At 43.6% G+C, this 13,052-nt stretch overlaps 2 protein-coding genes across 4 annotated transcripts in view; both read left to right on the top strand.

The window, feature by feature from the left end:
• Positions 1-3,218: 3,218 nt before the first annotated feature.
• ZNF639 (zinc finger protein 639) lies at positions 3,219-11,121 on the top strand. Of its 2 annotated transcripts, none has more exons than XM_064516641.1 (6): positions 3,219-3,312; positions 4,142-4,283; positions 4,714-4,782; positions 5,373-5,480; positions 6,343-6,480; positions 6,784-11,121. In XM_064516641.1, exons 3-6 carry the CDS (start codon positions 4,725-4,727, stop codon positions 7,929-7,931), a joined length of 1,452 nt encoding a protein of 483 aa, XP_064372711.1. In that variant the 5' UTR covers positions 3,219-3,312; positions 4,142-4,283; positions 4,714-4,724; the 3' UTR covers positions 7,932-11,121. The 2 variants fall into 2 exon arrangements, with proteins under 2 accessions (XP_064372711.1, XP_064372712.1); XM_064516642.1 differs by having other exon boundaries at positions 3,225-3,312; positions 4,183-4,283.
• Positions 11,122-12,436: 1,315 nt separating this feature from the next.
• MFN1 (mitofusin 1) overlaps positions 12,437-13,052 on the top strand; it is a 28,831-nt gene continuing 28,215 nt past the window's right edge. Inside the window, exons 1-2 of one of the 2 annotated variants that reach the window (XM_064516638.1) lie at positions 12,437-12,568; positions 12,820-12,941. In XM_064516638.1, the coding sequence (XP_064372708.1) occupies positions 12,564-12,568; positions 12,820-12,941 (127 nt within the window). In that variant the 5' untranslated portion in view covers positions 12,437-12,563. The remainder of the gene's footprint in view (positions 12,569-12,819; positions 12,942-13,052) is intronic. The other variant, XM_064516640.1, reaches the window with a different exon arrangement.

Below are 13,052 nucleotides of genomic sequence, written 5' to 3' on the forward strand. Positions count from 1 at the left end.
TTCCTACGCTCTTTTCACCTGTGTGACTCACATTTCTGTTTACAAATCCTCCTTAACATGTAAACAGAATGTGAGACTCTCTTTGAACAGAGCAGCAGCTGCTATTACAAAATGCTAATTAATTTCAATTACTTCAATGATCTAATGTGCTATGAAAGGATAACCAGATGGATTGGATGCTCTGTTTACTCATTTTTTCATTGCTATCTATTTCTAACTCAGTGCTAGACAGATATTGCATATTAGGAGATGACTAGTGAATGTTCCCTCTTCTTCACAAAGTATCTTACCTGAGGTTTTGTCCTCAGTTGCCTTCAGATACTACATTGGGAGGACTGTGTCTGATAGACCCACCATCATACTTGGCTGAAATGTGCAAGTCTTTGGTGATATGTGTACATATGAATACTGTTTCTGTAGAGTGAGCTAGAGGTATTGCTGCCTGTGCCTTACTGCTTCTTTTGGGTTGTGTTGGAGAAAGGCAGGTTCAGACTCCACAGGACACCAGGCAGAGGGTGCTACAAGCTTTCAGTCGCGTGGGTCTCCTTATGCATCTAACCAGTTCTTGTTCTTCCCAGGATCATTATCCTCATTCGCAGGACAGTTTCCCCTATGCAGCTGTAAGTAAAGTGCGGAGGCAGAAAAAGGCTACAGTTTCTTTCCTAGGAGATTTGCCAACAGCAGAGGCCTTTGTTAAAGCCTCTGCCTTCCAGAGAAATCATCAAGACTGAATCATGGAATGAACCAATGGATTAACTACAGTGGGATATTTCTGGAGTCTGTATTTTATAAACACTGGTGCTGACTCATTTCTTATTACAGAAGAATAATTCTGTGGGCCTTGCTCATTGCATGAAAACCTGCTGCTAAGGATGATGAGGTCTATCAGGTTAAACTTCTGTTTATCACAGTGTAATGTGAGTTCTACCTTTTCTAGTAACTATGAAGTGGTTACAAGTGGTCACTACCATGTTTAAAATGGACAGGATGGTTCAGGGAAAGGAGATCAGTTCTTGTTCACAGGCAAATTTTAGACTTTGCTGCCATTTTCAGGGCATGATTTTGTGATAATTTTAGGTCTCAGTCCCTAAAGGATCATGAAAATTATGGAAAACTTGAAAAATAATGCTGGTAAAACAAAAAAATGATTTTTCTGTAGGAATGGTTTCCTTCAGAACAGGAATCTCTGAGCCCTCCTGATCTCATGCTCAGAAATCAGTCTGCAGTCCAAACTGCATCAGAGGTAGTTCATCTGAAGTTTGAAACCACATTATAAAACAGCAAGAAAACTGATGCTAGACAACATACAACAACCTGAGATAATCTCCTATAGGTCCTTTTAAATGCTAATAAATCCACTTTCATCAAAGGTCATTATCGTGAGCTACACTTCCTGCTTTCATTTGATGAAAAAGTATACCCCACTCTTATTTCAGGAAGGATACATCCTTCCTAATCGAAATGAACACCAATTCAAATTACAAGGTGAATACAACATTTATAAACTGTGGGCTTTTTTATATTTCTTGTTGGAATGGGTTCTGAGGGATTAAAACCCGACCCAAATCTGTCTGAACCATAAGCAGGTGGTGGTTTTGAAAATGAGATTAATTTAGACTTTTCTCTCTAAAGTATTGATGATACTGTTTGATGCATGTGACTTTGAACTGGATCTATGGCTTCAAAGGGGATCCTTCCCAGGCATTTCTTTCACTCAAAGTCTCACCTTATTTACTGACATATGTGTTGTTGAGCTGTACTGCTTTGTGTAGAGAAGAAAACAGTCAAAAGCTACAGAATATTACGCTTAATGTGGAAGTGACTTGGTTAGCCTTATTTTGTCTCACTGAGCAGGATACTGAATTCAAATGAAACTTTCTCTTTTTTTCCCTTGGCAAATTATGGATTGTAAATTCCCATTACTGCCCTCCACTGAGAGGTAGGAAAGTGGTGGGGGTTCCCTGCCTCCTTCCCCCCCCTCCCCTTTTAGAGGATTTATGGAGAAAATTTTTTGGTGAATAGAGGGAGAAATATGTGGGCCACCACCCATTTGGATGGCTAAAGCCTATTGACACAAATTTTGACAAAAGCTGTCTTGGAGAAACACCAGATCCTATGGCTGGAATAAACTGGGATGCTAGTATCTTGTTTGGTTAGTAAGTCACCTCAGGAGATAATACGTACATCATATTTCTTCAATTTCTAAGGGCTAGTCAATGTGTCTTTAATAGGACAGCTTTATATTCCTACCGCTCACCGTCAAAACTTCTGCATGATCACACGAAGCTCCTTCTACGTGGTACTACCCAAATCAGATCGCCCTGAAGACATGTTTTCCAACTCTCAGGACAAAGGCTAAAGGTGGGATTTTATAAACTGCACAAATCCAGTTTCAGCCTCCAGCTAATGAGTTAAACTGAGACCAGAAACAAGGTTTTACTTTATATTAATCGCTGGAGCAACAGTATTAGAGATGTTGCATATTTTCTGTTTAATTGAAAGCTTGATCTCAAAATAGCTCGATAAATGAATCATGCAGTAAAATGCCATGATCTGTTTGAAGGCATCAAACTGAACGGCTGTAATAGCCTCCCTTGTAAATAATAAACAAAGAACCACCAATAACAGCTTTTTATTTCTCAAACCAAAGGTGCCTTTTTAAATATTCTGCTGTGTGAGGAAAGATATCACATACGATTTTTTACTTTCGTCCCCACTATGGCATAAAAAAAAGAGATGAAGGGGGCAAAAGGGGGTTTAAAAAAGTGTGTGTTGGGGGGGATTGATTAAGGTTTGAACAAATCTTGAAAATGGGAAAGCTGCCTGTTTTAATTTTCTAACGTGTATACATTCCTTCTTTCCTATGCAGCAGCTTCGAGGGGCAGCTTCTCTGCTTTTAGAGTAAGATTTTTTTATGAGGTTCTCCCTCTTCCAGCCCCCCCCCGGGCTGTAATGGCTGTTTTTGCGTCACCGCGACGCTGTTTCTCTTCTGTTCCCGCTGGTGCAGCGCCAGGGCCTTGGGGATCCCTCGCTCCCTCAGTGCCGTTTCAAACGGCTTTGGGGGGGGGGGGGCAGGCAGGAGCTTTTGGGTCAAAAACAGCGCAGAAAGCGCCAGGCCGGGCCGGCGCGGAGAGGCGGGGAGGGGGGGGTGCTATGGCGGTGGGAGGCGCCGTGGCGCGGTGCTGCCGCCAGGGAGCGCCATGGCGGCGGCCTGGCGCGGCGCGGCGCGGCGCGGCGTGGCCCGCCCCTTCCCCCGCGGGGAGCGCGGCGTCCGGAGGCGGCTGCGGCCCGGCGCTGGGCGCGGAGCGGAAGGTGAGTACCGGCGGCGAGCGGCCGCCAGCAGGCCCGGGGAGCCCTGCGGCTCCGCCAGCGCCCGCCTCCCTGCCGCCTCGCAGCCTGCCCGGCGCGCCGCCGCCCGCCCCCATTTTGCCCCTCGGGCCGGCGCCATTTGACGTGCGGCGCGCCCGGGCCGCCCTGAGGCGGGGGCGCCGCGGCAGCCCCCTCGCCCGGGCCGCGGCTCCGCGGAGGGGGCGCGGGCCCTTCTCGCGTCCTCCCCCCTCCCCCCCACCACCGACAACGGTGACAGGTCACTCACGGGCCGCGGCGTGCTCGGGGCCGCGCTGGCGGTGCTCCCGCGGCCGGCTCCGGCCTCGGCCCTCTCCCCGCCGCTGCCGCCGCCCTCGCAGAGCCCGGGGAGGCGGCGGGCGGCTGCGCCTCGCCCCCGGCCGCGGAGGAACCGCGGCGCCTCCCTTTCCCGCCGCCGGGGCCGGCTCCTGCGCCGCCTCCGGCCGCGCGCGGCAGAGCGCTGCCCCAGCCGCACCGCCGCGGGCGAGGCCTTGCTATGTACGTTTTAGATATATATATATAAGCATTTTTGGTGTTGTCTCTGTCTATCACTTACTGTTGTGAGGAGTTACCGAGTGCAGCAAGAGCCAATTAGCCCAGGACAAAAGGAAAATAAGTGTTGCAGTGTGTACACCCTATGAATGGTGGTGCTCTAAAACAAAGCTAGTATCAGCTGCTTCTGTTATTTTCTGGCTTCAGTTTCCATAGCTTTAGTGTCTGTAATATTTCTGGCTTTAGCGTTTGTAATATTTCTGCTCTTGATTCTGGTATGGTTGTTTTTTATTTTGCACTCAAGGTTTAAAGTGTTTTTAAAACGCTGTGACTCCCCGGCTGCAGGCCTTCTCTTGCTGATGTTTTCACTGCAGTTGGAAGCAGTACAGGCATCAGCTGCTTAGCTGCTGTTCCTCTTGCTGAGACTGAAGAGCCTACGGATTTTGGTAAGATGGGTAGTGTGACTTCTATTAGTGTTTTCAACATTAAAATTTTGTCTGAAGTTCGCTGCCTCAGAAGAGCCCTTTTGGGTGATTCCTGGCAAAGGGCAGTAGGATGTAGGAAAACTGCTTCCTGGGTCATGCTTGAGTACTTGAGTGACAAGAGATCTGGCCCAGCTGTGTTTATGGGTAAATCTCATTACTCTTTTGTTCTACATCAGGAATATGGAATTGGAATTCAGTACTTGTGTGCACTTAGTGTGTTTTTAATGCTGTAACAAAATCAGCTGTGGGAAGAAAGGGGAGTAGAAAAAAATCTGTTGTGTAACATTAGGGTTTTCAAAATGTTTCTTTTGTTTCCTAAAGTCATGAAGGATAAACTAGCTGCAAACGAGTCTAACCAGTTCTTGGATATTTTCATTTTTAATTAATTCAGACTGGTTCAAAATGAACGAACATCCTAAAAAGAGGAAAAGGAAGACTCTGCATCCTTCTCGATATTCAGGTTGGTCTGGAGCTTGAATTATGCATGCTTTAATAAGATTAATTTTCCTCAAAGTAATTACTTTGTTATGAGAAAGGTCTGCATGTGATAATGTATGGAAAACCAGTAATATAAAGAGTGGGAGAAGATGCCTTGGCCTGAATACGTAGAGTACCTGCTCTGAGCACTTGGGGGTAAAGTCACTTTTAGTCAATTTTGGTCTGTACTCCCTGCAAGTTGGGAAACTTGCTCAAGCTTTAAAATGAAGATGATTCTACTAACAGGCAGTGGGAGGAATTTAATGAAAGCTTAGGAGGGAATATTAGAAGTGTTCAGTGCTGAACTAACTATGCTCCTGTTACTGTCTTCAGCAGGAGCAGAGTTTTGACTGATAACAGCTATATCTGATAGCTTGAACTTTGCGGGCAGCAATTGAAAGTTGTAGATTGTTATAGGAACGTTATCTGGCCAGCAGAGAGTTCTCACGCATTCTCACAACATGAGAAGTAAAAATGTGGCCAGTGGGGAGAACTTTGGTGAATGTTAAATGCATGTGCAGCTGCGTCAATTTGCCAGTATAAAAACTCTCTTCTTATTTTTTTTACATCTAGATTCTTCAGGTGTAAGCAAATACATAGACAATAGTGGAATTTTTTCTGACCACTGTTACAGCGTCTGCTCTATGAAACAGCCAGATATCAAGTTTTCTGATAACAGAGGTAAGAGTTACATTTAGTGTCTTGGTACAATCCTTTACTAAGTGCGTCAGACTGCTGTTTAGAAAAGTAAAAAGGGAATACAAAATGTGCAGCAGGTGACTTTGAGCATCAATCTGATCTGATATGCCTTAGACTGATGGAATGTTGTTTAATCATTATAACTGAAATACAATTTCCAAAGTAAAAAAAAAAAAAAAAAACAGTGACAACAAGAAGATCCTTCAGTTTTGCAGTATTTAGAATGACTGCTAGACTTCTTCAGCTAAATATTAGCCGAGTGATGTCGAACTGACTGAACCAAGAGTTCAGATTAAATTTACCAGTAATTTCATTAAACCGTAGTTAAGGAAAACACAACACCTTTTTATACAACATCTACTAGCTGATATAAAGTTCAGCATACTGAACAGCAAATACAATGATGGATTTTTATTATGGGGTTTTTTTCCTTTCACTCTAATAAAATTAGCAGCAGGTTGCCAGAAGTCTTACAAAGTGTTAGACTTTAAAATATGATGACCAGAAAAGATTTGAGATGCAAAATATTTACATTTTTTGCCTCTTTCAAATTCTAAAGTTTTGTGTAAGGCTTTTGACTTTTTTCCAGTATAATCAATTGACTGGTTTTTGCTAAAATTATAGAGACAGAGTTGCTACCTTTTGAATTTTTTTGTTGATTTCTGTATGTATGGAAGTAATTTCTATGGAACATATTGTTACTTTCTTGAATGTAGGTTATTATGCTATTTAGTATGGAAATCTATGCAACTGGAGTAAGTGGTAAATAAGATCTAGGGTTAAATTAAAGAAATGATAATGACAGATAAATAATGACAAGATCATCCTTATTTTATCTTTATAGGTAGATTCCACAGTCCTGTGCAAAGTCTAGATACTGATGATGATGGGAGTCCAGTGCATGCTGGGACTTCGCAGTGGAGTGGATCACATTCAAATGTTGTGGGGATGCACTATACAGACCCCAAAAAGAAAGACAAAGGTAAATGTAAATGTGTATTTGCAGGAGCAGCCCCTCCTTAGCTGCTGGGAAACTGGAGAATATAGATGTTGACTTTTAATGTAGTTACGTTTTCCTTTTTTGCTTTGACAGAAGAGATGAAGGATTCATAGTTTACGTTACTTATTTGCTAATTAAACACAAAATTTACTCTGGGTAGTGAAAAATAGCTGCTTTTTGCATTTGTAAGCTGATACAGTTAGCTGAAAAGGTAAATACGAATCCAGGTGTTTTGCGGGGTTTTTTTTTTAATCTTTTGCTTTTATTGTCTATTTCCTCTTTCAGAAAAAGCTGCTAATAATGGAATGTGCAAGGATATATGCGATTCACCTATATTCAGTGACAGCCCTACAGAAGAAGAGAAACCCCTTGATATTCAGACTGTAGAAATTTCTACAACAGAGGTTAATGCTGTAGAAGTTCATGATATAGAAACGCAGACTGTTTCACCTGAGAAGCTAGAAGCTGAAGACCTAGAGGAAATCCCTGTTGAAACCTGTAAAATCTTTGAGAAGAACCAGGCTTTGAATATCACAGCTCAACAGAAATGGCCTTTGCTGAGAGCCAACAGCAGTGGCTTATATAAGTGTGAGCTCTGTGAGTTTAATAGCAAGTACTTTTCTGATTTAAAGCAGCACATGATCCTGAAGCATAAAACATGTACAGACACTCACATCTGTAAAGTTTGTAAAGAGAGTTTCTCCAGCAAAGTGCAGCTTATTGAACATGTAAAACTACATGAGGAGGATCCGTACATCTGTAAATATTGTGATTACAAAACGGTAATATTTGAGAATCTAAGTCAGCACATAGCAGACACTCACTTCAATGACCACCTTTATTGGTGTGAGCAGTGTGATATGCAGTTCTCTTCAAGCAGCGAGTTGTATCTGCACTTCCAGGAACACAGCTGTGACGAGCAGTATTTATGTCAGTTCTGTGAGCATGAGACAAATGATCCAGAAGATTTGCATAGCCATGTGGTGAATGAACACGCATGTCGACTGATAGAGTTAAGTGACAGCTATAATAATAAAGAGCGTGGACAGTATAGTCTCATAAACAAAATCAGCTTTGACAAATGTAAAAACTTCTTTGTATGCCAAGTGTGTGGCTTTAGGAGCAGGCTGCACACAAATGTCAACAGGCATGTAGCTATTGAACACACCAAAATATTCCCTCATGTTTGTGATGACTGTGGGAAGGGCTTTTCAGGTATGTTGGAATATTGCAAGCATTTAAGCTCTCACTTATCTGAAGGGATTTATTTGTGTCAATACTGTGAATATTCAACAGGACAGATTGAAGACCTTAAAACTCATTTGGATTTTAGGCATTCAGCAGATTTACCTCATAAATGTACTGATTGTTTAATGAGGTTTGGAAATGAAAAAGATCTTTTAAGTCACCTTCAGATACATGACACAGCTTAATTAACATTCTTTCCCTGTAATCGATTTGTTAGAATTGGAATTATTTCCAGTCGGTCACTAAAATGTGAAATTAAATACAATTTAACAGCAATTGTACAATGGAGAATACTAATGTTTTGCTCTTTATATCAACAAAGCATGTATAACAATTTGGCGTTGCGAATTTTCTTAGGGGTTTCCGTAGGAATAATCACATTTACAGTGTGATGGATCACATGCTTGGGGGGGGGGATGGTGGGAGTAGTTGCATGTTATAATAGCAATTTTGAAGGTCATCTGTATTTTCATGTTTAATGTGCAAGAGCAGCACTCTCAAGAGTTTAAAAAGGGACAAAGAGAAAGCCAACATCTAGTTTCATGCTTAAATAACTGTACTTACCATAGTGTTCTCACTTGCACACTGAACTCGTGATACCCTCTGCAGCAGCAGGTCAGTGTGCTTATCTTCAGCAAATTGCGCTGACCCGCCAAAGATAAGCATGTTCTAAAAATTCTCAGGCATGCAAGTCTCCAAATTCATATGTCAGCCTGCATTTCCCACCCCTACTTTTGATAAGCTTTCACAATTGACCTGTTTTCTTGGAGTACTTACCCTACCTCATCATTCACTTCCTCTCTTTCTCTGTTCAGTGTTTAATTTCGACTCCTATCTGTGGGACCACCCAGCAATACTCTCTAGTTCCTCATCAACTCTCACAGATTTACTACAGACTTCCCACATTGGTTTTGTCTGCTTCAGTTACCTTCAGCTCGTATCTTTCTTTTGATGCACTAGTGAGACATGTTGCCTGTGTGTAGATTGGGTTGTGTTTTAAGGAGCAATTGTAAGGGAATTTGCTGGGTGATTCAGCTGAGAATGTACAGAGTGTGATCTTCATATGTAAAATCTTAATTTAGCTCTCACTAAAAGGGTGTGTGTCACCAACTTCATTTAGAGCAAGACTCTATTAGTTTATAATTACAATAATTCTGTAACTTTGTAATTAGCTTTCCACCACTGATAATTGGAGGACAGCTATTTTAATTCTGTAAATCTGAAACTTCTCCCATGTACTGGTTTAAAGCACTGGCACAGTACATAAATGCTATTAACTTTAATCATTTTCAAATGATTTCGCACATCACATTCAGTAGTGCTGTCTTTATAATCTTTAAAAGCGAATTTTTAAGCTTCATTTGGTAGCTGTATTTGAGTGACTAATGCTTGGGCCAATAATAAGGATGAGATCGTTTAGATTGTGCTAGCTATTGGGGTGAAATTACCCCTAAATAAGTGGTGGAGTTTACATTTCTTTCTGTATTGATTGTAAATTTGTAATGTAAGATTGTCTAATGCAAGCTTTATATAAATATAATTCGTGTATAAAACATTTCTTGAACAATGAGATTTGGTGTTAGTAGCAGCAAGGTGTGCAAGAGTCTTTGCATTGAATTTTTAAAGCTAGGGATAAAAATTGGCTGAATACAGTCAGCTTATGGAAGTTCAGTTTCTAGAGAAGTGTTTCTGGAGTCTAAATGAGCCAGTTAGTATATGTTGCTTTGCAGGAGGCAAGGCCATTTTCATCATTTTGAAATGCTGGTTTACTACTAAATCTTCTGTGTAGTCATTGAAAAGAACAACCTGATCGTATCATGACTGTATCTTACTAATCCATTTATGGACAGTGACAATGTCTGTAGCAGAATTGCTAACTTCCTATTTTGAACATGTTTATCCTGGCTGGCTTAATATGGTAGCAATAACATAGTTAACATAAAGTAATAACAAGAATTCTTTTAGATATGGAAAGTTAATTTTGCTCATATTGGTATAATTGAGGAGGGAGAAAGCTTGTCCTTCTCTTACAAGCTGCTCCTGGTGACGCGCAGGTGGAATGGCACTGATAAACGCTGGAGAGAAAGCCACCTCTTGGGAGACTGACAATAAGAAAGGGCAGCACTGTGGAAGGCATTGGAGAATAGTGGGCTTAAGTGTGTCCCATCCAGGAAATGTGGTTTCGTAAGCCCGTGGAGCGCTGTGACACAGAAAACTTGTTTGACTCCTGAATAACTTCATGTTTGTAATTTTTGACTTGTGTCGATTTCTAATCTGTAAAATGGGAATTAAAAGAATACATCATAGGAATGTTACGAAGACAGCTAATTCAGAACAAAAATACATACCAGTGTCTGATTAGGAAATTTATTGACGTTTGTCTTAGGTTGAATTTTATAAATAAGGGAATAATGTTAGGGGTTTTTTTAATATCTATCAGAAGGTAAATGGAAGCTAGCATGAGCAGGTGGTCTCATTTTACCTTAGCAAGAACAGAAATAGGATACTTGCTTCCAAATGATTAACATGCAAGTATATTTAGTAGAGAAAATAGTCAAGTCTGTCGAGTTGGGAGGCCAACTGTTGTGCATGTACAGACCTATATGTTGTTCCCCATTGAAGGAGTCTACAAGGTAGTTGTGAATTAAAGAGGAGAGCTTGGTTTATTTACATGAAATGCGTAAGTGAAAGGACAGTGTTCTGAGATTGCTGCATTGAGGTGAATTGAGAAGACTTGAATGCTGCTGGGCTGATAGTGCCAGAGACTTACCTTTATCCCTATAGCTTGAACAATTCTTGGTCTTGAATGAGAGAAATTACCTGTAGTAGTCAGAAGGGAATTATGCCAATACATTTTTTTTATGAAAGAGTAAATAAGTGGGTCAAGTTTAATTTTTTATTACAGTGAAACCTGGAAGGTGCACCTGTTTCAATAACCACATTCAGTCTGGAAGCTTTATAGAATCACAAGACTGGCTTCAGAAATAATTTGTATTTGGTTCTTTGTCTTCAGGATTTTGAGCCTTTAGGTTAAATGTATGTTGTGTATTTGAGCTTCCTCAATCATGTTCGTTACTGAGCAAGAGAACTTTTTATATGAAAGATTCTGCTGACTTCAAAACAAAATGAAAAACCAACTAATTATTGCAGAACTTAAAATATAGTAAATTAGTAATTTTAAAATGATGTGTTCTCCATAATGCTTATTAAGTGCTGTAGCTTTTCATTGTTGTTTGTGGTTCCCATTTTCCTATGTTCTTTCATGGTGATGTATCAAATGTATAAATTGGCAGTGCTTTTGAACTCTTTCAAGTATTTTAGCATTTGTCATTTTAGTTAATGGCTGACTTTGATTAAACTATGGTGCTGACAGTATTCAGGAATCCAAAGTCATGGTTCATTTTTATGTTTTTATGAAAATGTTCAAGGGCTTGGAAGCTGAGCGTTTACAATCTCCAGTATGAACTGGGGGACAGCAGAAAGCTTATCAGCAGTGGAAGATACCGTGCAAGTACAGAAGACTTCACTGAGGGAACAGCCTTATGTTGCATTTTGCAGCACCTCTGAAAAGCCAGAAGTATGTGTACACAGTTACTACAAACAGTTGCTTGGTAATTTATGCCACTTTTCCTCTTCCGATGGTTTGTTAATTAAGACAGAAGCATCGGCCGAACCTACTGGATCGCACCTAAGGGACCAGGAAAGCCTGAAACGAAGCTGCAACCACAGCAGCCAAACAGCCTAGTATAAGCCAGCATGGGGGGAGCCTCCCGATGGCTGCGAAGGACAGACAGCTTCAGCAGGCTTCAGCTTTCTCCATGGTCCCGCTTGTAGCTTCTGAAGGGGGGAGAAGTCCCAGAGCTGGGAGAGAGGTGAAGCGACGGCGGGCGAGGCCGGGCTGCGGGTGCAGCCTTCCCCTCCGGGCCCCGCGGAGCGAGGGGCGGCCCGGACGCCCGGCCCGGCTCCCCCGCGGGGCTGCGGCGGGCAACGAGGGGTCTCTGCCCCCCAGCCGAGCCTCGTCTCCATTTCACAAGCAGCGGCGCCGCTGCCGCCCGCGCCCAAGATGGCGGCTCCCCCTCCCGCCCGCAGTTCCGGCGCTGCGTGAGAGCCGCGGGCGCCGCGCCCCCGCCCGAAATGGCGGCGGGGCCGGGAGAAGGGCGAGGAGGAGACGGAAGCGGAAGCGCGTCCCGCCCCCGTCCCGGCGGCGGGGGAGGCGGCGGCGGCGGTGCGACGGTTGCCGGGTGACGGAGGAGCGCGCGGCCGGCGGGGCGCTCCGTAAGTGACCTGCGGGGCGAGGAGCGAGGGGCCCCGGGCTCCCCCAGCCCCGCCGGCAGCGGGGGCGCCGCCGCCCCCTGCCCGTGCCGCCGCCGCGCGTCCCGGTCTGGCGGCCGCTGCGGCACCGGCTCGGCCTTCCCTGACCTGCCCTGCCCTCGCCGGGCGGAGCCGCTGGCCGGGCCTCGCCTTTGCGTGAGGGGAACCCGCGACCTCCGCGGAGGGGGGAGGGCGCCGGCCGGGCGGTGCGCGAGGCTGGCAGGAGACGAGGCCGTCGGAGCACGTAGGCGGCGGGGACATCGGTGACATGTATTTGACTGGAAAAGGCAAAAATGCCCCCCCCTCCCCCCGGTTTGGTGGTGTGTGGACACCAGGCTGAGAACCGGGTCCAAGTGCTGGACTTTTAAATAGAGTCACAGCTGGATGTTTTCCTAGCTGAGCTCGCGTTTGAAGATTGGCTGTAACCAAACAAGGGATTTGAAGTGCTTTGGCCAGTATCTTTCAACATTAAAGTTTAGATCAACGAGGAGAGTAGGGTGTTCTTGATGAGGTGAGGAATCAGAGGAGAAAACTTAGTCTTTGCAGACTTTTAAATTTTAAATCCATTTCCTCCCCCCCCTCCCCCCCCATGACTAGGGAAAGGTAAGAGTCTGCCAGGATAATAAAACCAATGTAAATTAACTTCCTTTAGTGTTCATTGTATTTATTTTCTGAAATTTTACTGGGTGAGAACTTGCGTGGCTTTTCACTGGTGTTGGTGTCCTGAGCGCGTTAGTCACTTTTGTGTAACTTTCCTCGTAGTTGCATAATGGCAGAAGCTACTGTCTCTCCACTCAAACACTTTGTGCTGGCTAAAAAGACCATTACTGCTATCTTTGACCAGCTGCTGGACTATGTCACTGAAGGAGCAACTTTTGTTGAAGGTTAGTTTTCATCTTAAACACAAGGGCCTTGTCTGTTGCTTTGGGTTTGCTTTGTGGTAGCGCGATGTGCATTATGCTATACATGAATATGCTGTACATGTCGATGTATGT

This window comes from Dromaius novaehollandiae, chromosome 9 (assembly GCF_036370855.1).
Source record: "Dromaius novaehollandiae isolate bDroNov1 chromosome 9, bDroNov1.hap1, whole genome shotgun sequence".
Lineage (NCBI taxonomy): Eukaryota > Metazoa > Chordata > Aves > Casuariiformes > Dromaiidae > Dromaius > Dromaius novaehollandiae.